Source organism: Rhopilema esculentum, chromosome 1 (genome assembly GCF_057945365.1).
Source record: "Rhopilema esculentum isolate cy_ngs chromosome 1, ASM5794536v1, whole genome shotgun sequence".
NCBI classification, from domain to species: Eukaryota; Metazoa; Cnidaria; class Scyphozoa; order Rhizostomeae; family Rhizostomatidae; genus Rhopilema; species Rhopilema esculentum.
In genome coordinates, this window is record NC_142815.1 from 1711316 (window position 1) to 1734538 (window position 23223).

Sequence of the window (23223 nt, forward strand, 5' to 3'; positions counted from 1 at the left end):
GGGGGGCATGGCTGCCGCACTTTTTTGCAAAACAATAGAGCTTTTTTTATAAAACCTTTTGTTACAATTGCTATATTTTCTCTCGGCCCCTCCACTTTCCAACCAGCGTCGGAGCCCATAGAAGTTTGACATTTAATGAGGTGACTAATGTGAGAGTTGAATATAAAGAATATTTCAAAACAAGACTGTTTCAATGTTGCTTTCTTTTGCCTCTGCCCCCTTTTAAAACTTCAATATTTTGGCCCCTCCACTTTCAAATGCGTTTCTCTGCAGAACATATTACAGATTGAGGGGGCTAAAACGGTTTGGGGGGGGGGACATATAAAAATCCAAAAGCATGCCAATTTATGTATGGTTTTAGTGCAAGTGCCAAACAAGTTCGCATTTTAGAAAATTTTAGAGCTAGCACACTTTTCAAGTAAAGATTGCCAAATGTTTTATTTTTGATCCAATCTGTACGCATAAATAACATTTTTATAGGAAAACCGGTGACTGTCATAATCTTTCATTCTGCCCCCTTACCCCGAAAAAGGGCATTCCCCATCCCATATATCCGGGTTTTCCCCCATGATGTTGTATCCGCTGTGCATTACGATCCACGGGCTTGCGCATTTTGCCACGTTTGGCTGATGGATGGACGCTCTCCCCAGACTCCTAACATGGTCGCCATTTACGTATGCTGAATGTAAGTCGAAGATTGAGTAGGCCGAAAGATTTCTGGGACAAAGAAGCTACAAATAACATTTAAGTTTAGAAAAATGAAGATGAAAATGCAAGAGGCTGTTGGCCTACCAATTTTTTTGTGGCTGATTGTATCAGTTAGCTGTACAGAGTTAACTTTCGAGTTAGAGGATAACGCTAAACAATGTTTTCATGAGGTGATAAAGAAGGACACAAAATGCACGCTAGAATTCCAGGTAAGACAATAATATTTTTCAGTTTCCCATTCATGAAATGCCCTAAAGCTGGTCGTATTTTCAGCATATTTTAGCTATTATTTTTCTATTTGAAGTCATTAACGTTGGACTTTCATACACGTAATGTTCTTTCGTCTAGGCCCAACTTCTTCCTCAGTCACTGACCAGCCTTTTCCTATTAGCTGTTTGCTTTTTTTGCAAAATAAGAAATTGCAACCATTTATGTTAATATCGTCACGTTAGTTTGTCAGTTTTTTACAGTATATTGAGTGTTTTTATCCCACAAAATATTATATCCTAAATCTATAATCTGATTGTTGTTCATCAAATTTTCCCACTTCGTTCAACATAACTTACTTTGCAAAGTGTAGATTTTTCAGAAAGTAACAACATTTTGAGCCATAAACGGATAAATCTAATAAAAAAACTACCTATCTGTTTTATGCAAACATGCATACTGAAAACACGGAACAGAAAGACAATAACGTTGTTTTTGCTGCTTAGGAATATATGTTTTCTCTGCTTTCATGTTATTTTGTTGTTTATAGACATGGCCTTAATGTTTCAGTGAACTCGCATGCTGTAAATAGAATACTGTTTTTGCTTTAAAATGTCCAATAAGTTGTAAATAATTAAAGGATTTCAACCATAATTCACATAAAGGTTTCTTTGTTTAGCTATTAAAATATTTGCAAACTGTTGTAAGAAATGTCAAAAGTATTTGCACAGCTTAACAAGCAAAAATTCTATCATGATCTTGGTAATGTCTAGGGTAATTTTCTCATCACAGCACAAAGCAAATTGAATTTTACCAATAATGCCATTATTCAATAATAAGTAGATTCATATTCTTGCTACTTTGAAAATTGATTTTGAAATTGTCCATATTTATTCCTGTTGTATCTTTGAGGAAGTGTATGAATGGTCCAGTGATCTGTTTTGCGTTTAGGTCGAGATCACAAAATGTCCTTTTTCATTTACTCTGATGAAGCCCTGTATGCAGGGGCAAAATATTAGTATATTATTTAAATTAAATTTATTTTGAAAATTTTATCTCGTGAGATTGGATTCTCGTTGTCGTATTGCTTTGTTCTTGTATATTTTTCATAACAACCCTCATTGCAAGCTTCACAGAATCCAGCGGACAGCCTATCCTGCGGTTCTTTCTTCTCACACATCCTTTTCTTTGTTGCATATCAAATACTTTGATTGAGCATTTCTCAAATATATATATAACTCTTCTTTTCAGTTCACATGATATTTATATTTGAAAATTTCTTCCTTTACACTGCTGTTCTTTCATAGATTACCTCTTGCCAAATTATTATTAAATGATTGACAAATATTTACTTTAGGTTGTCACAGGTGGACATTATGATGTGGATGTGACACTGAAGGACCCTCAAGGAAAAATTCTGTATGACCAAAAGAAAAAGCAGTATGATAGTCATCAATTCAAGGCTGAAGTTGAAGGTAGGCCTTTTGGGATTATTGTTTGCAGCACCGTTTTTGTTTGAAGCCCCCAAAATCTGTTTGAAGCCCCCAATGTCTGGAGCCCCCAGTTTATGTTTGATGCCTCCTATGTATACCTGATATCTGCCCCTATATATATCTATTTGAAGCCCCCATTGTCTGAAGCCCCCAGTTTATGATTGAAAGTTACTATGTATATCTGATATCTGCCCCTATATCTATTTGAAGCCCCCAATTTCTTTCCAAAGCCCCCAATTTCTGTATGAAGCCCCAATTTCTTTTCAAAGATCTCATTTTCTGTTTGCGGCCTGTTCCCATTTCTTTTGGAAGCCCCCTGTTTCAGTTTGAAGTCCCTAAATTTATGTGTGAAGACCTTTGTTTCTGTGTGGAGCCCCTTGGTAATATTGGAGGCCCATTGTTTCTTCTCTAAGCCCCCTGTTTATGTTTGAATCCCTCAATTTCTGTTGGAGTCCCTCTGCAGGTGTTTAAACTTATTCCATGTTGAGTTTTAGCATGCTTTCCAGAGTGACATCCAAACCAACCACTAGAAAGTTATTTTTTCATGTTCTTTTTACATGTCAAAAATTAAAGGAAAATTTTATGTTTCTCAACTGAGATTAATTCCCTGCTTTGTCATGAAATGGATATGCAAGAAAGTGGTTTCGTCAAGTGGAATCAGTTGAGAAATTTGGTGTTATTAACTCGAGAGAGGCAATCATTATGACAGAAAATAAAAATAACTGAAAACATGCTCCCAGATGAAATTATTGTATACACAATGAACCTCGAAACAGAGTATAACCAAATATGGTTGAAGTTGATATGTTATTTAGAAGATCTTGAAAAGCATGCTTTTGCAATGTGTGATAGAAGAACAGCGCAATGTTGAAGTAAGCAACTGTTTGCAGTCAGTGATAGAAAAACTATTTTATAACTCACAAACAGCTTCTGTAGTTGTCATGCATTATTGAAGCAAATCTATCAATTTTCTCTAACCCTGTTTAGAATCAGGTTGAATCTCTAAGTGCTATAATTATATGACTCTACTCAACATCATAATTATCATAATCACACATCACCTTATCTTTCTTGTATATATTTTTTCACAATTCAAAGTCTGTTATCAGGCCTGGCCATTTGAAGAGAGCCATAGCCCTTGCTCCCCCAGGCTCTCCTCAAATGCGGGAGAAGAGCTACAGATTGTCCTCCTTGAAGTCAATTTTCCTTTGTTTCTATTCATAATTAATTACCTTCAAACAGCTCACCTGAAAATTACTAGGAGAGCTGTTTACTGTTGCCCTGCTAAAAGTCTTATGGCCATGTCTTGTGCCCTGGTCTTTTTTATCAAATTCCTTTTCTGCCCACAATGGTAAATCAGTTACCCTTGAAAGAACTTTCAAGGAAATATCTAAAACATAAGAAAATGTCACATTGGGTTGTAAACCAAGCTAACACATGGAAAGCATTCAAAGATTTTCCATTTGGCGGACAGAATATTTTTGCGATGTGAAAGTTAGGCTTTTGCAGTTTTGGCCTTTTTAAGCAAAGGATGGATTCTGGGAGTTTTGGAAGAACTTTGAACCTAACAAGAAAAAGACACTAGGTGAGTTTGTTTTTTCAAACATACATGAAGTTCTTTTAAAGCTAAAATTTTGGACTACGTCCACTCATCGGCCTATGGCTGAAGAAGTATGATTTTGAATGCTTTCTAGCCTAAAATGGGATGAACCTACAATAACAAACATCACCAACAAAGTTATATTACAGATTTTTCCACAGAATTTCTGTTATAATAAAACTTTGAATAATGAAAATTACCAGAGTGTTGATATGCATTTGATACACATAGAAAATACACACTGCAAGATTACAAAACCCCTTGAAATTATTTAATGTGGTCAAATCTTGTCCCTAAGTTTGCTCAGATTTCTGATAAAAATCTTCGTACCAGATATGCACTGCTCTCTGTGCCCATTTCAAAATGTTGATTTTTCTTCTTCTTTTTCATCAGTTGTACTTCATTCCAGATATTTCCATGATCCTTTCAAAGTTCAACACTTTTATTATTTACTCCATCATTAAGTTTCATCTTTTTTTAGACTTCTCTTCTAGATTCAAGCAAAAATATAAATCTTCTTATGCCGTTATAATAATTCAGAAAGAAGGAATTCATATAATAGAGGTTAAGAAGATTTTATATATCAAATTGCCATATTTATTGCTTAATCATGGTTATCAGTTATCTTGGAGTTTAACTAGGGACCTGAAATCATTTGTAAGTTTATCAAAGTTAATTTTTAGAGTTTCTCACTGAATATAAGAGGTGTTATTGAAAATTATCTGTATGCTGCTTAAAAATTTTTCACATTAAAGTGGCTTTGAAAAAGCTAACATTTTATATCATATTGGCTAAAAGCTTTTTCATCTGACAATATGATATAAAATGTTTCCTTTTTTCAAAGCCATTTTCAAGTTCTATACGGCTAAAAACTGTTCAAATTTATCATAATTCAATAACAGCTTTTAAAGGGCCGGTTATTTGAGTAAAATTATCTATCCATTCTGCCCTTAAGTTGGCAGGTAGGATAAAATCTGGACATTTTGACATGCAAATTTTATCCAACCTTCTAGCTTATTGCTTCTTTTACCCTACCACCTAGTTTGCCCCTAATGTCACAACACATATTGTTGTGTTATGGACTGCAAACCCCATCACAAAAATGTGAATTTAATCCAAACCTCCAGCAGGGATGGACACTTGGTCAAATATTTGGGGGGGGGGGGGGGCAAGCCTATTTTTGTAAAAACATGATGTCACATTTCCCATTGTTTTAGAACCAAAGACCATTGTCCTCTAAAGCATTGGGGGCGGTGGCCCTGTTTTGCAATACTTATGACGCAAAATTAGATTGGTATAAAATTCTCATCTGTTTTGAGTTATTTGTACAAGGGGCTTGCTTTGAGGGGGTATAGATTCCCATTTATATGGCAACAGAGATCTTAAGTGATGACATCACAAAAATCTATTTTTAGCATTTTTGAATTTGTATCAAATATTTCAAAAAAAGCATCATAAAATACCTTTAAATGTGCAAAATCACCTAATGGTTTTCTGAGATTTGGCCACATGAGCACAGGCTCTTGCCTCATCAAACCTCTGTATTTTGGTCTCAGTTCATAACTTTGTGAACAGAGCCAAGTAACAGTAATCCGTTAGCAAACTTCAGATCTATCTTTGGCCATATCTCGCCCGATTTGTGACATATTTTCAAATTTTGCTTTTTTCAGATATATTTCATTGTTTTCTTCTAGGCTATGTGGTCACAATTAAAATATTCTAAAAATTGATCTTTTTGACATCACACTTGAGAACTCTAGAGAATGGAAGCCGATATAAACCAAAGTAAAGGATATTACGACTAACCTTTATATGTGGTCCTTGATTTACACTCAATCAGGTAGAATGTTGGCATTTGAAGTTTATAAAACTCATTTCAGTTTATGAATGTTTAAATATTCATGAAAAATGAAAAAAACCTCTTGAAATTCCAAAAATCAGAACTCCAACAATTTGTACCTGATCATGAAGCTGTCATGTGCCTAAAATCTGGAATTCACTCCCAGTATCAAAAAGGAATGTCCTTAGTACTAAGCACCTAAAAATTTAAAATAAAGTTCATTCTTCAGTAAGTAATTCTTCATTTAAAATTAAGTTCTTTCTTCAGTAAGTAATTCTTCACCTAAAACTAAGTTCTTTCTTCAGTAAGTAATCTGTTTTATGCAATCCTCTTAGTTAGTTCTTATCTTTTATTGCAACAGCTATCGTGAGATAAATCATATACAATGCAAAATAATCTGATACAAATCCAATAAAATGCAATACAGTTTGTTACAGTACTATGTTATACAAAGCAAAACAATGCGATACAGTACAATGCAAATAAAATATAGTGCAATACAATGCATTACAATACAGTACAATGCAATACAATACAATACAGTACAGTACAGTTCGATACAGTACTATGTTATACTAAGCAAAAAACAATACAGTAATTTGCAATACAATACAGTACAATACATTGCAATGCAATGCAATGCAATACAATACAATACAAATGAAATATAGTGCAATACACTACAATGAAATGCATTACAATACAGTACGATACAATGCAATACAATACAATGCAATGCAATGCAATGCAATGCAATGCAATACAATACAAATAAAATATAATGCAATACAATACAATGAAATGCATTACAATACAGTACGATACAAAACAGTACGATAAAACACAATATTGATAAATACAATACGATACAGTACAATACAAAACAATATGATACAATACAATGCCGTAAAATACAATATAATTCGTATGTTAGAGCATTGGCAAATCGAATCACGCAATATTTATCATGCCATATCAGCATTTCATCAGCTGTTTCCAGCTACCGTGTATGTAGCTGCAATATCTATGGAAACTCTGCCTTTGAAAATGCCAAGCAGCCATATTTTATCAAAAACATTCAAACTTTAGTCCCTTGATTTGTTTCTACTTGCCAAAACCAATCTCTTTGACGTATTTCTATGCACTTAGAGAATCCCTTCCACTTTCTACAAGTCCAGAAAAGTTCTCTCTATCTTTTTGCGAATTGATGGACCATCCCTCACTAAGCAATCATTGCGCATGCGCATTAAGTGAAGCCACAACTGCGCATGCCCATTTACTGCAGAAAGATTGGGGGCTATCAATCTTACATTTTTATTGTCCAACCCCCGGCATTTTTTGTTTAGTATATCGATATATACCTCGCTGTTGAATCAATCCAGGGTGACACTCACTTTCTTTCATAGGCGAGTATATTTTCTGCTTTGGCAACGAATTCTCAAGCTTCGCACATAAAACAGTGTACCTCGATTTTCAAGCTGGGGAGGAGCCTCCAATCCTCGCATCCATGGGAAAAGAACACACTGCGCTGACTCAAATCGAGACATCATCATCAAACATACATGAAGCACTAAAGGTGGTTATCGATTATCAAACACACCATAGGCTACGCGAGATGACCGGACGTGAAGAAGCGGAATATCTTAACGAGAGAGTACAGTATTGGTCTATAGGACAAACAGTGCTAATTATTCTTATAAGCCTTTTACAAGTTTTTGTGTTAAGGAACTTTTTTGCAGAGAAGAGAGACAGAATTTAAGATATGTATTAGAATAGAACCTAGTTTTGTTTTTTGCCGCCTGTCGAGACACTTGTGTAACAACAAGCTCAGTGAAGACCGGTGAAGAAATTTCATGACCGGCGAAGAAATTTCATGACCGGCGAGTCTCTTTTCGAAATATTAAATAACCCGGAATTTTCCATTTCCCAACTTCCGCTGCATCTTAGGTTTCGTGTCCTCAGCCAGTATTAAATCCCCGCTTTAGCAGGGGAAAACAAAACAGGAAGTTTTCTACACCCAAAGAGCCCCCAAGCTTTTGCTAAATTGTCAGTTAATAAAGAGTTTGAGCGGTTTTGTCGGTAAATTTTGTAATTTAAAGGCAAATTTGCTTGATTTTGGGATCCCCCAGCCTGACAAATGGTTGAAATTTTTGCCCATTCCCTGCTAAGCCAACGGTAAATTTTACGTCTCTTGCCGAATTTATCTGCTATCCCACGTGAAAAATCCTTGCAGGGCTTGTGCTTCATTTGTTTATGAAATTTTGTGGTCGTCGGTACTGCTTCAAATCTAAAGGCACTACGCCCCACTTGTCCCAATGCATTTAGCTGGCTTCAATCTCCCATTGGTTAGACTACACAATAGACCTATTGTTAGGTCTTTCAATCTCCCATTGGTTGGACTACACAATAGACCTATTGTTAGATATTTCAATCTTCCATTGGTTAGACAACACAATAGACCTATTGTTAGGTATCCAATCGCCTAATTCTCGATGTTTTTTCCATGATAAACGCAATGTAAAGCCTATTGTTAAATCTGAACGGTTGCCTGGCGGGACTAAGTGCCTTTAAAGGGATAAGAAGTACAATTGCAGATGCTATAAATTTCGGCCATTTTGCCCCAAATACAACTGCTTGTTATAGAGTTTCGAAGCATGACGTCATTAGAATATGTTTTTAGAATTTTGAATTTGGATAATACAGTTTGACAAGCTACATGAAATATCCCTGAGTATGCAAAATGTTTTGAATCTGCTTCAAACTGTAGTTTCCGAACGAACTACTGCAGATTTCGCTCAGAGTTAATATTGTTAACTTTTGACTAAGTTGGGCCGATTTTCTGTTCCCATTGGACTTGCCTACCTTATCCAAATCAGAAGTTGTAATCTCGGATTAATCAAACTTGTTATGTCGTTCCCTGGATTACTCGGACTTTTGACTGAGTCGGACCGATTTTCTGTTCCCATTGGACTTGCCTACCTTATCCAAATCAGAAGTTGTAATCTCGGATCTATCGAACTTGTTATGTCGTTCCCTGGATTACTCGGACTTTTGACTAAGTCAGGCTGATTTTAGGTTCCCAATTAGATATTTCTACCTTATTAAAGTCTCAAAGTTGTACCCCGGATTGCCAAGTTAGGGGTCTGCAACACCAGGCTAGACGACGGATATCTCTGATTGTGCCTATGTCTGACTGATTTTCAATTCTCACTGGATTTTCCTACCTTAATATAGTCATAAGTCGTACCACGGATAAGTCGGACATTCGCCAAGTCAGACCCTTTCCTTAACCTCCCCTCCCCCTTGTATGTCCCACCTTGACGTGATTCGGCCACCAAGATCAAATAACAGCAATTTGATTGAGGAAGTGAATGTGTTTATTTGACTTTTACTCCGCCAATATTGATTAAATTTGACTCATTATATTTAGAACTGTTTTATCATAAAAATTCTTTCAGATTTAATGATCAAAATTGAAAAATTGTACAAAAATGTGTTTTATGACGTCACCATTTCCTAACTCTACTCTCCTATTTAACAGCGGCTTTGCGCAACCGGCATGCTTTGCGGCTACATTTTCAGAACCGGCCTAATATTTTTCTGCATGAAAATACTAAATACAGTCCACTTCTCCCCGTATAAAAACAGCTATAGCAAAGCATGCTGGTTGCGCAAGAGCCTGTTTAGATTTATCTCTAGCTTTCTAAACCCTAAAGGTCTGCTTTAAATGTGAAGCTGTTTATATGCTACAGATTGTCAAGCTCTTTATAACACATATGAATATAATATGGATGAAATGTGTATAATGATACGAAATCTCCGTATAATTACGCAACATCTGCGTATAATTATGCAACGCAGGTGTACAGTTATGCAATATATGCGTATTTTTGTGCAAAACATTCGTATAATTACGCAACATCTGCGTATAATTATGCAACGCAGGTGTACATTTGTGCAATATATGCAAAACATTCGTATAGTTACGCAACAAATGCGAGTGATTATGCAAATTATTCGTAAAATTCTGCAAAGTATGCGTATAATTATGCAAAATGTGAGTTTAATTGTGTAAATTATGCGTCAGATTGAACTAATTGTGAAATTGATATTGAAAATAACCTTACAGTTTGTGTAAAACGAAGACCAAAAAAAGACAGATTTTCTCCTTTTAGAGCTGGGGAAAGGAATAAATTTTGTTTCTGTTAGAATCTAGTGTGGCTTTTCAAGAATTTGTGGTTGAAATTTTAGTTTTCCATCAGCATATGCCAAATGTACTTTTGTAAACATCTTGTAGCTTGTGGAAAGTTTCCTCGGTGGGGAAGTTTGACTTAAAAGTTGTCACCTTTAAAGTTTTCCTGCGTAGAAGAGAAGGGAACCTCTGTGAAGGAGATATGAATAGGAAGCGGAAGATTGATGAATTATCATAGTCTCGTTTCAAGGTTCTGTTTAAGATCAGTATCGTTTAGGTAATCTTAATCTAGATGTAGCACTGTGGTTTCATCGTAAACATTTTGATTTCAGCAACGTCAATTATTGGGTTTAAAAGAATTATTGAAATACTTCTGATCCAACTTTATACGGACCCATTCCTTCTTTGACTTACTATTCACTAGACGGAACCCAAGAGAATTTCGCTTATTTGTGTAAATTTCAACGTACCTTCGAATATCGAATATTCTTTTCGAAAATAGAGCGCAAATCGTCTAAAATTCGATCATCATTTTCGAAAATAGAACGAGAGTCTTCTAAAATAGAGCATTATATTCCAAAATCGAATGGGATCTTCTTAAGTGAGATATTGAGATAGTCCATGGCGATTAAATTATGAAAATTTATGCGGCGTTTAAATTATGAAAATTTATGCGGCGTTTATGCTTGGGAATATAGTATTTTCAGATAGGAGTCTTTCTTGTCATTGTTCGAAAAGTACAGCCAGTTTATGGTAATTTCCTGTATCTTAATTTTTCTTATAGCAAAATAGTTTATAAGAATATTTTTTATTCATATGTTATTTGGGAACATTTTGTTTAAAGATTGCTAAAGTTTCAAGATCTAAAAACCTGGCTCAAATTTTGTGAAAGTATAATCTGAGATTATTTCGCAATTTTTTAACTTTTAATGAGAACTAAACCTTCATTAATATAACATCAAAAGCAATTTTATGATTTTTATTTGTAATAAAAACTAGCTATAAGAATTCGATTCCTGAATCCTGAATCCGCTTACAAATATTTGTCAGTTCCTGATGCCCGGCTCCGGAATATGACGATGCCCGCTTCTCGGAAAAACAAATTGGGTACCCTCGTGAAAGGGTTTCAAATTTTCGAATTGTGATGCTTTGAGCTTTGTCTCCTCTCTCTTCAATCAGATCTAACCATCGGTGGCGGTTTTAGGTACTGCAGGGCCCGGGGACAAAAGCATCTGGAGGGCCCTTGTTTTTACAATTTCTATCTTTTTTTTAGGTGTGGGGCCCCTGTTGGCTATCATAAGCGCGGGGCCTGGGGCCATGGCACCCTAGATGGCCCCCCTAGACCCCCTTAAACTGCTGCTCGTTCATACGCTTGTCTTGTAGAGTTCTAGAGTGTGACGTCACCATAAACCTATTTTTAAAATTTTTAAATTTTAACCTCAGGACATAAGATTTCACCATGAAATATTTCCAATCATGCAAAATTAATCAAATGAGTCTTAAGGTGGGTGAGGTATATTCCAAATTGGGCGAGATACTGCCAATCAAAGATTTGAAGTTTGCTAACGAATCACTGTTATTTTCGCTCTGTTCCTAAAGTTATGAACTGAGACCAAAATAAAGAGGTTTGATGGGGCAAGAGCTTATGCACATGTGGCCATATCTCAGCCAATTCGTAACACATTTGACTGATTGTGCACATTTAGAGGTATTTCATGATGCTCTTTCAAGCTATAGAATTCAAATTCAAAAAATTTTAAAAATAAATTTTTGTGACGTCATCACTTTAGAACCCTATTGAAACATTGACACACAAATGTGGCCGATATTGGCAACCACGGTAAATACGAGAAGATCTGCGTTAATGCCGCGGGACAAAGCACGCACATGCTACATTAGCCTTTTTAAAAGTTTCTTCATCGTGCTACATTAGACGTTATGCGTGAATGTTATCCTCCCCTCTCTCTCCCTCGCCCCTTTCATGCAGCACTACAAGAGTAGGGGGCCTTAAGCCTGGGGGCTTTTCATAGCTCGACTTAAAACAATTAGAAAATAATCTTGCTTTTTGTATGCGTACCCCCTTTCCAATCTGTAAACAGCCCTGTCATATAGAAAAGGGCTTGAAGAAGTGTGAGAAAAAAATTGTGTGCAACCCATATTGCGGTTGTTACATGACTAACTACAATGCCTGCCAAAAGTCTTGGAACACTGACGTCACTTTCCGAAGTCAAAATCAATCATCCCCCTCTCCCCTACAGAACAATGTTGGTTCACTATGAAACGGGTTAGGATTTTAGGAAGCACTTTCTTTTGCGCTTCTTATATGATATTTCTCTAAATTATCAACATTGTTTTAGGGGGAAGGGGGTGCAAGAAGTAAATTTTTTTCGGTAAAGGAATGAAAGATATAAAATGCAATGTAAATTGCTGGGTGTTCCGAATACTTTTTGCAGGCATTGTAAATCAATGATAGCACTTTTTATTTATGCATAACAGAAACAAGGCTAGCATAAATTACATGAATTATAATTATTCATAAACTAGCTACAAATCAAAAGTCTTTTCTTTCAACTATTCTGTTCTTCTTTTGCCAGGTGAATACACGTTCTGTTTCGGCAACGAATTCTCTTCGTTCTCCCACAAAACCGTCTACTTTGACATGCAGAATGGTGAAGCTCCTCCGCTGCCAGCGATGCCACATGAGGATCCAAAGTTTGGTGCCATGACCCAGTTGGAAACATCCGCCGTCAACATACATGAAGCACTTAAGGTTTGTTGATCAGGTCATACTCTGTTTTTATAGCATATTCAGATTAAGTCCTTCATGTATAGTCCGTAATTTAGCGCTGGGTATCACTACCAAAGCATTTCAAGTGATGACGTCACAAAAATCTATTTTTGAAAATTTTGAAATTTGTTCCCACAACCTGAAAAAGCGTCATTGAATACATCTAAATTTGCAAAAATCGGTTGAATTTGTTACAAATTGGCTGAGATATTGCCAGATGAGCACAAGCCAGTTGGCAATATGGCGAAGGTGTCTCTTCTCTCTACAAACAAGGCTTTCGATGCTGTTCTGTGTTAAGTTCCACAACATGCGGAAAATATTCTTTGAGTACAGTTTTAACAGCATCTTCAAACTAAATCGTTACGGTCGCTAGCATTTATATATGTTGTGTTCTGTTCAATGTTTTATACCAGAGCTAAGTTTATTGTTTCGCTGTGACTTTTGAAAGTACAGAAATCTGTACACTCGCTCTTGATTGGTTAATATCAGCACACAAGAACGAGAATGGGGCGCACTAGACCAGACTCTCTATTTTATTTCATATAAAGTGCGTCTTTAAATCTTCAATTAATCATATCTCACTCGATTTATTCACATGTTTAACTGATTTTGCATATTCAGCAGAATTTAATGGCATTCTTTTACGTTATGTGATTTGAATTAAAAGATTCTAAAAATTGTTTTTGTGACGTCACACTGAATAACCCTATAGCAAATTAGCCCGTAATGCGCCCATTCTCCTGAATTCGAAAGATCGTCCTTGTTCTCAACCAGGTGAGCTGGTAAACATAAAGGAAAATGCTTATGCATGCCTGCAGTGACCGACCTTTTATCCTAATTACAGGAAGACCCTAGTATTTGAAAGTTCGGTTATTAGGTTTCAAGAATCGTTATGGCAGTGGGGATGTTAAGGCCTCCTTTTGCGCTATCCCCGAAACTGTTCTATTGAAGAAAAATGTAGACCCTGATTGTCACCTCGTCTTGAGTTCTAATTAAATGACATTTGCTTTTGTCGAATTTCGCTTCAATTGAAGGCGCATTGCTGGTCAAATTGATTTTTGCGAATTTCTTGTTTCGCGTTTGCGATTTCTTATGCTTCGAATTTCGCATTTTTTGGTGAAATGTCTGGTAGACCCCAAGTCTGCTTTTCGATCGATTCCAAGATGTGACTGGTTTAAGCGGTTCTGTGACGTCATGTGTTCTGGTTTTAGGTCATAATTGATTACCAAACACACTACAAATTGCGGATGGCGACCGGTCGCAACGTTGCTGAATACCTTTTTGACCGGGTCAAGTACTGGTCGCTTGGTCAGACTGTTTTGATGGTACTGGTCGCTGCAGGACAGGTTTATACGCTAAGAAACTTCTTTGCTGAAAAGAAAGAGACTATTTGAATTGTTCGACCACATACCCCCTGTGACCGGGGAGTGAGATAGCGAAAGTATTTTAATGAATGAACCAACCCCCTGTTTTTTAATTAAAAGCGCATGCGCATTGTTGATATATTGTGATGCGCAAGCGCAGTGTATATTGAATTTAATGCGCATGCGCACTATCGATTGAGTACATTGCATGTACTCTTTGACTTCGAGGACGAGGGTTGGTTCATTGATAAGAAAATTTTCACTTTTTCGCTTCTACAACTTATCTTTTAGCAAATAACTAATTTAGGCCTGTTTTCAACCTAAACGTGTTTCTATTCAATTCCCTTTTTCCTTGCTTGTTTTTTTTAACCTTGAACTGTTTTAAACAGGGTTGTCGAGAAAAGATGCTATGCTACATGCTGTGACTTCAAGAAAAATAATAAAAAAAGAAACAAATCCTCTTTTGTTCCTGTCACACACTCTTCTTCGCTCTCCTGCCCCCTTTCCCCCTTCTTAAACCTCTCTACACCCAAGGCATTTTCTACCCACATTCCACCTACACTCCTGTCTTATTCTTTTGCCAAATCCTCAATTTACAAAATACTAAATCTTTCGCTAACCAACCGCCTGAAATCCCCCCTCTTTTGTTCCAATTTCTGAATCCTTAAATAGTTTTATCATAGAATAGCTTTCGCATAAACTGATTTTTTATGACTAGAATTCTTTCAATTGCACTGTCATTCTCAGGTTTTAATTTTATTATTTCGATGAATTTGAAATAATCTTTTGCATAGCTTAAAACTACTTTCAACTAATGTCAAATACAATTTCTTTGATATATTATTCTTGTTAAATCCACCCTTTTTTCCTTGAAATTCTAAAATCAGTCTCAAAACTTCTATAATTATCAATTAGAACTCCATAACTTTCAATAAAAACAAACATATTCCGAATCAATAAAAATTTCATGAATCACAATTCTGCCAAAACAGATTATTTTCGATTTTGAATTCCAATGACGTCACTTGGTCCCAGTCCTCCTTGTCCTATAGTTGCTAAAATCTTGCTTACGTCGCCTTTTGCAAAATTACTCTTGGCAGCTTTGAGTCAAACCTGTTCACTACTCCCCCCTCCCCCCCCCCCCCCACCATAGGAAAAATCACCCAAGCTAGGAGAACGCTTTGTTTTTCTTTTTCTGAATACGACAACGGTCATTGTCAAAGTTTTATTAAAATCGAGCTACTCACAGATTGTTAGTTTTAGTATTATTCATGAATTTCTGAAAACTAATTTTTGCTGTAATATTTGAAGTTTCGACACATAACATTTGGCTTGATTTGTTGTTGAAAATAATGTTGATGTCGATTTTTAACCTCATTTGTTTCTTTTCTTTTGCTTCTTATCGAAACCAGGGTGTACTCTATGCCTAAAAAAGTGATTTGTCCTTTATCTCATACAGTACCGGCGCCACGGTGCCGGCGGACACGTCCCCCTCCCAGTTCTCAGCAGAATCGATTTTGTATTTCGTCCAAATTCGATGAGAAAATGTTGGGGGAGGGGTGAGATATTTATCACCGTACTTTTTGTGATGTAATCCTATGATTTTCAAACTGCCAATTTTCAAACAAACGTTGGTCATAGGCGTTCCCTTCGGATATAATTGGCGTTCCCTGTTGGTAAAAGGGCGTTTTCTGGTTGGTTAAAAGGGCGTGGCTTAAATTTGTTTGGTTTGTCCCCCCCCCCCTCCCAGAGCTTAGTGGCTGGCACCGCCATTGATCTCATATACTATCAAACCTGCAAACGAGAAGTAGAAGAGATGTTCTGTCATAGCACAAATGCAGAAGTGCACTTCACAATAAATATTTAAATAAATCGCGGACGTTATGTCTATCGGTCCGGGATTTAAGTCACTGAGAAGACCAACCTTCCACTTTAAGTGATGAGAGTCACCAGGTGTAGTTCTGTTATTCCAAACACCTGTCATTTCTCCAAACAACATGTCAAAAACATACATGGAAGAATGTGACATTCGTAACCTCATTAAAGAGCAAGATGATGCCATGACCGCTCTCCAAGATGCCAGACAAAGTGGGTTCTCATTCGCTCGTCTGCGCAAGATGGCACAATCCTTAAGGGACATGGACTGGATCGGTGACATCGAGCGGTGGTCACAACCAGGAAGCTGCTGTAACAGTACAGCTTTTCTGTGTCCTAATAACAACTTCAGAAGATAGGTAGTAACAGACATAAAAACAAATACGCGATGACTCACTCTGTGAGTGCCGATTTGTGGAATCTTTTCATTTCGTTTCATTTCTTTCTAGATTCACAAAAAGTATCTCAACATACTATCAAATGAAAATGGTTTATTTGTTATTGATATGTTTATATGTTATTTATTGCCAGGTTTAGTCGCCAGTTTGGTAGGGAAATCAATGATAGAGTTTGAGAAATTATTTGATGATTTCTGCCTTAACAAAATGTGAATAGGCTTAAAGAAACAGCAAGAGGTTTCTTGTCTCTCTTTATCCCGTTTTAGATAATATTGTTATTGAAAAATCGAAGCCGAGAAATTTCTAATGACAATTGATGTGAACTAGAATCAGTGACTAGAATAAAGAGCCTCGTATAAGGAAACCTCCTTCTGACTTGTAGACGCTGAAAATTGATGTAAACACTTTTTGTATTTGCCATGGTAAACAACTTCGGGTCCCTTGCAGAACTTTAATTAAGCTCCATTGCCATTCCTGCCTTTCAATTGTACATTGGGATGACCGCGATTTGGCAAGCGACTTGGCACCCGTTCTGCGAACAATCACGAGCGATTTCTGATTCAGCTTCTAGAACCTTGTGACCTGAAAACCAGGGGGGCAACATTTTAACTGGCTTGTTAGATTACGCATTTGAAGAAAATTGTCAGATCACTTCAGAAAGAGGCGAGTTAGTTCAGAAATAGGAATCATAGAAATATTTCAATGGTTAGAACATACAGTGTGGGATGTTAATAAAAGGCAGAGATTGTTATTTCACACGAGATGCAATGGACTGTACTCTGCAGTTTCATGCGGTACGATATTTGGCCAATTTTGAAAACAGATTCTGATTGCTTAAGAGACTTTAATTTTGCTTGTACACCAATCAGTGGCGGATTTAAGGGGGGCAACTAGGGGCAGTTGCCCCTCCCTCAACGAGTTGAAGCAAGTCTGGCGCCCCTTTTTTGGAAATTTATGGCCAGGGTTGTATGGCCAGGGTTGCTGTCTGATGTAATGAGGCGTCCCTTGTCTTGAGAGTAAATGCACGAGGTTCTGACCTTAAAAATGTGATTTTGGACAACATAAACAACCCGTTAAAGTATTGTGTCCTTTGTTCCCCAAACACCCCTTTTTAAATTAAGATAAATAATTTAAATCAATTTTGGGTAATTAGCCCCCCCCTCCCTTAGCAAGCCAGTACATGTTTGGTTAGGCGAGTTCCTTACTTGGCAATGTGAATTTCACCTTTTCCGTGCTTTTAATTTTCCACGAATGAACAATCCTATTAGCATTTGAGAGCTGGTGAATGATTTAATATACATTAAAGAGACTCTTTAACATAAATGCAAGTATGTAGGTATTTGTATTTGTATTTGTTGCTACCTAACATCCGAAGGTAGTTTTAGGACACTGAGAAGCTATGCTTATCGAGCAGTGTCCTGGTCCTTCCTCTCGATGTGACCACACCTCATGATTCCTATGCCTGGAATTACAGAGAGCTGGTGACTCTCCCCACTCTGGGTGAAAGTTTGGTCATGCCAGGGACTCGAAGCACGGATCCTTGGGTCTGTAGTCAGCGCCTCTAACAACTGAACCATCCTTGCACATGGGTGTGTACATGGGTGTGTTGATTGGTGTAGAAAGTTCTCTTTCTAACTTTTTAAAGCGGCAACCCTGCTTAAGACTGTCCTGTTCTTTACACATGTACAGCTCTGCCTAATGGCATCAACCACGATATATCAGACAGGTATAATCGCAGTTTTTATAGACTATTATATAAGAAACAAATAATTGACAGTTGCCAGGTGATCCTCTTAAGCATGAGTCTTCAAGTTTCAACTTGGATCTGTTGTATTCAGGCACTGCGGAGCGTAGAGAAAAGTGGGGGTCTAGAAAAGTAGGGGGCGGGGCTAAAACCGTATAAAAAGAGGCTTTACTGTTAGTTTATTACTTCATATTTGGCATTTTTTGCAAAGATTTTATTGCCAAAGCCCCCAGCCCCCCTTTGCTCCACGGTGCCTGATATAATATTCACCAAGCAAGGCGTATTATGACATACCTCTTATTGTATACCTCTGACAAGCTTTTTCACTGCCATCTCGAATGAGGTTTTACACCCAGGGGCTTAGCCCCTTTGGTAATTCACCCCTAGTTATAGCAACATAAACGGTTTTATACGAATCCATCAATCTTTTTCTGTCCGAACGTTGAGTTGAATGCTTTAAGATTCAATGCCAATGCACTGAATTGACCGATTGTACTGCGTGATTTTGACGTCATTTTTTGTCAGCTACCCCCTTGCTAGTCCAACAATAGTATCATTAAATAGATTTTTTTAAAGATAATTTCATCACATGGTTGATCTAGTTATTTTTGCTACAGTGAGCGAATGACATCGTTTTAAAGACTTAGTTCTGAATTCCATCTTCGGGCTCAAAGAACAGTATAAGAAACTAATTATTAAGTGATTTGTTTTAAAAGTTCCGTTGCACGTGGAGACATACTGCCATTAAGTTTTGATTTGCATGAAAACGTACAGCTCCTGAGATTTGAGATGAAGTTGGTAGACCCACTGAACGGACGAGGCAGCAAGATGGCTCAGGGTTGTGCTACTATCACTCGATGCTACAACATTTTTGAACAGGTAAATGTTATTTTTCTTTCATTTCAAATCGAAGTTCTATTTTCTATCTTTGAACAACCATACATGATGCTTCTCTCTCTTTCAATCACATTTCTATAGTTTATTTTGAATATTCTGTTGTAAACAGGCAATATTTTTTCATTTCCAATCGTAGTTTTGTTTTCTAACTTCGAACAGGCATATGTAATGGTTCTCTCATTTCCAATCATATTTTTAAATATTTTACGGGGAACAGGCAATTTTTTTCCAGTATTAGGTTCATCTTCAAACTATGCTTCTTTCTTAAACCATTTCAACATCTATTGGCATTTAAGCTCTCCTTTCATTTGCAAACATAGCTAGGTTTCCTAATATCGGATAGAATTTCTTTTTCATAATTTATATTACTATTGCTCCTGTTTATATTAAAAAATTTGCTATCAGCATAGGCGAATCAGTTTTGAAACGAATACCATCAAAACTCCCAACTTATGAACTTGAAATTCACGACAGTCCATTTTACGTACAATATTTAATGTTATGTAATAAATACAACTTGATAATCCCTAGAAGAATAAACGCATTAAGCAGACCAACTTTATCAATCTGCCAATAGAGTTCTGAGCTATCAATATTGAAATACTGAGAACTAAACTCTGCCAGCAAGTTTTTTTGGTTTCCTACTCTTTTTATGTACGAAGAATGAGTACATATTTTTAGATAAAGGGTCTATACAAGACACCACGGAGCAAAGGGATGGGGGGCTTTAGCCCTCCCACTTTTTGCACAAAATTCAAAATATTAAGAAATGAACTACCAATAAAGCCTCTGTTTATTCAGATCTACCCCCTCTACATTTTTTCAGACCCCCACTTTTTCAATGCTCCACTGTGCTTTCTGTACTCCTTTTCTCCTCAAAAAGGGTACAAACATTCCTTAGGAAAATTAAACGCATTAAGCAGACCCACAATCTGCCAAAAGAGTTTTGAGCTTCATATTGTCCCTTTAAATAAAGCGACCGGTACCAAAATATTTTCTGCAAAAACTAGACTCTAGTTCTGCCAGCAAGTTTTTTGGTTTCCTAATCCTTTTTTAATATTTTTTTTGAATATTTTTAGAACGTTATTTTCTATAGTAATTTACCTGGATTAGCTTTAAAGAGATAGATTTATTATGAGTTTTACAGCATCATAGGAAGATTAAACTTGGGTTAAAACCTAACGTGATGAATTATCATCTCATTATTTCATCGATTCACAATGCTAAGCAACTTCCTTGAAAAATTCTTGGAAAGGAAATTACAGAAACGAGCTTTTGTATGAATCTTTCTAACATTCGTTATGTAACTTTACTTTTTAATAGGATAGCTGCTTTATGACTTTCAACGATAAACTTTTTTTATGCTTAACTAGAACTTTCATCAACACATCATTTGGCCTAAAATACACTCTCTTTATATAAGAAGCAGTAAATTTAAGTTCAGGCTGACTGTCCTTAATTTTTTCGAAAATCTGAGGTTAGGTTGTTCTTTATTTATTCTTGAACTAACAGGGTGTATGAAGTGCGAGTGCTAGCTTTTTCGCTTTAGTGTGGTGAACAGGCCTCATTTGCCAACAAAGCGAGTGAGACAGCCTTCATTTGCTGAAAAACTTGAATATTTTGAGAAAAAACGTTGTTCAAAATTACATTTCGCAGAAGCTCAGCCTCGACTCATTCGCAATTTGTTTTAAACTTTTGACCAGTTTTAAGGCTCGTGTTTTTATAAAATTGTTCTCATAAAAAAAGAGTGTATTGTTTTGGCATGTTTGGCCGAACAAAAACACATATTGGTCACACAAAAACACAGTCAAATTCCCACGACGCATCTCATCAATTCGGGCAAGAATTGCCTCAAAATGCTGGTCTGGGGCAAGGTAATTGCTCTGTACAAGGCACCGCGTAGCAGGGGGTGGGGGCTTTACCCACTTTTTGAAGAAAATGGGAAATATTGAGAAACGAACCACCAATAAAACCTCATTTATTCGGATTTAGCCCCCCACCCCCCCCCCCACGTTTTAGACCACTACTTTTTCAACATTTCACAATGCCTGCTGTTCCCCTTTCCTCTTCTTAAAGGATATGAATCAACTGGTACAAACGTTCCTTTGGTACCGGAACCAAAGAAATCCGGAGGTGAATAGAGAACTCCTTTTCCCCTATTAAAAAGTAAAGCTACATGACGAAATTTATAAAGATTTATAAAAAAGCTGGTTTTTGTAATTTCCTTTCCAAGAATTTTCCAAGGAAGGTCAGTAGCATTGTGAATCGATGAAATGATGCGATGCTAATTCATTACGTTAGGTAACCCTCACAATTTCTTAAGCATTGGTTTCAATGGTTGGGAAAGCAGAGTTGTTATGATGCAGTGTTGGTCAAGAGTTTAATAGCAATAACACATAACACGATAAAAAATCTCTATTTAGCATGACTAGCATTGATCTAGAAAGGTTGGCTTATTGTTATCGAGGGGCAAATCACTCCAAGAAAATCTCGTACACCTTTTGTGAAAATCCTATTGTTTTTTTGAAAATCCCTAGTAATTCCCTCATTCCGCTTCATCCCACCTTCCAGCGTTTATATATTGATATAAAAACAAAATGATATCCTCAATTTTCTGCTTGATGATCAAAGCACCCTAATCATGGCTTTCTTGATCTTTACTTATTTATCATTTGCAATAATGACTTGAAATTTTGCGTAATCATCATCAATCAAGGACTAACGATAATATAATGAACCGAAGGAAACGGGGACTCAGGCCAGGGATGCAAGGGAGAAGGGACGTCGATAGACGCTTCTGCCTGTTCTCAGATCGGTGAGGGCAAGAGGCCAATAAACCCTATCGTATAGCCTCAAATGTGCCCTCGCGGACTTATTTTGCAAAAGAAAATCAGAATAAGGTTCATTTGAGGGGGGCTTGTTTGAAGGTGGGGGTATTTAAATCGGGTAAATTTTCTTGTTCTGTTTAAGGCTGGTCAGTGGGCTAAAAGATGCAGATATATTTGGATAAACCTATTGCTTTTGAGACAGTACTTTAGCCCATGTTGGCTTATTCGAAGGATGTGGGGCTATAGGATGTGGGCTCATTCAGTTGGGGGCAGGGGCATATCTAGAGCAAATTTGAAGGAGGGGCAGTTGGTAGTTGGGGCGCTGAAAAATTTTTAAATATTGGTTACGAGAGTACGCTGTATACAACAATTTCAGATACCTTTTCAGAATAAACAACTTGACTTTGAGGCACTCCTTGAAGCAAATTAACCTACCGTTTGAAGAACCTTTTCATCTGATTCTCATTCTTCTAAAGGGGCGCACAATTTCCAAAAAAGGGGTGCCAGACTTGCTTCAACTCGTTGAGGGAGAGGCAACTGCCCCTAGTTTCCCCCCCCCTTAAATCCGCCACTGGTTGGAGGCTACTTGTTCGAAGGTGGGGGGATTTATTTGAAGCCTCTCCGTATTCATGGCAGTTCCCGTGACTTTATAATTTTCATGGAAATTTGTTTGAATTTTTTCATGCGTTGGCAAAAAATTTCGTTGCCTTATTTAAAGCTCCCTTGTGTATATGATGCATAGGTTCAAGGTGCATGGCAGTGAACGTAAAGTGAGGTATTAGTGGCAACCCCACCCGCCCACCCCTCAGTTCTGTGATATGCTCCAGTCATGCTATTATCCTTCTGATTCAGGTCAAGTTGCGTTGATAACGACCCTTCTGAATACGTAAAAATATTAATTTGCTAGAAACAAACCCATGTTTAAGCGATCTATAACAGATCGATATATCAGTAACAAGGGCAAATGAATCATTTTCGAATGAATCATCCTCAAGACTGCCTGCCCCTTAATTGTAATAAAACTCGGAAGGGAATTGAAAAAAAATCCAAAAAAAGGAAACTTCCGTTTGACACTCCTTTGCCAAATTATCGATTGCAATATGTTACGTCACACTTATTTGTATAATATTTTTTAGTGACATTTATAATATTTTACGTAAGGTATCTGAAAATGTTTTTTGCAAGTATAGTTTACAATCTTTGGTTGGTTTAGCTGATAAAATAGTGTTGCGTAATACCAAAATATTGTTTCTTTGGAATAGCATACTTTCGTTTTCACACAGTGATTG

The 23223-nt window shown here is 36.8% G+C and overlaps 2 protein-coding genes across 6 annotated transcripts in view; both read left to right on the forward strand.

Moving 5' to 3' along the window:
* The first annotated feature begins 616 nt into the window (after positions 1 to 616).
* Positions 617 to 15569, forward strand: LOC135690296 (transmembrane emp24 domain-containing protein 3). 3 transcript variants are annotated; one of them, XR_016144664.1, is made up of 4 exons: positions 617 to 917; positions 2273 to 2390; positions 7255 to 9709; positions 9794 to 10425. XR_016144664.1 is itself a non-coding variant. In XM_065207812.2 (4 exons), the coding sequence occupies exons 1-4, from the start codon at positions 759 to 761 to the stop codon at positions 14220 to 14222; spliced, it is 636 nt and encodes a 211-aa protein (XP_065063884.2). In that variant the 5' UTR covers positions 619 to 758; the 3' UTR covers positions 14223 to 15569. The 3 variants fall into 3 exon arrangements, 2 of the variants coding, with proteins under 2 accessions (XP_065063885.2, XP_065063884.2); XM_065207812.2 differs by lacking the exons at positions 7255 to 9709; positions 9794 to 10425 and adding exons at positions 12635 to 12810; positions 14040 to 15569 and having other exon boundaries at positions 619 to 917; XM_065207813.2 differs by having other exon boundaries at positions 7255 to 10425.
* A 3263-nt stretch (positions 15570 to 18832) lies between these two features.
* The window catches only part of LOC135690402 (cytoplasmic polyadenylation element-binding protein 1-B), a 56319-nt gene continuing 51928 nt past the window's right edge, over positions 18833 to 23223 (forward strand). For all 3 annotated transcript variants that reach the window (XM_065207952.2, XM_065207955.2, XM_065207954.2), the window contains exon 1: positions 18833 to 19088. In XM_065207952.2, coding sequence (XP_065064024.1) covers positions 18999 to 19088 — 90 coding nt within the window. In that variant the 5' untranslated portion in view covers positions 18833 to 18998. The remainder of the gene's footprint in view (positions 19089 to 23223) is intronic.

Bases quoted from the DNA above. Each gene is read 5' to 3' on its own strand.
- LOC135690296 (XM_065207812.2), top strand. From the start codon at position 759: ATGAAGATGAAAATGCAAGAGGCTGTTGGCCTACCAATTTTTTTGTGG. The intron at 918-2,272 runs GTAAGACAATAA...TATTTACTTTAG, and splicing joins AATGCACGCTAGAATTCCAG to GTTGTCACAGGTGGACATTA. The intron at 12,811-14,039 runs GTTTGTTGATCA...TTCTGGTTTTAG, and splicing joins ACATACATGAAGCACTTAAG to GTCATAATTGATTACCAAAC.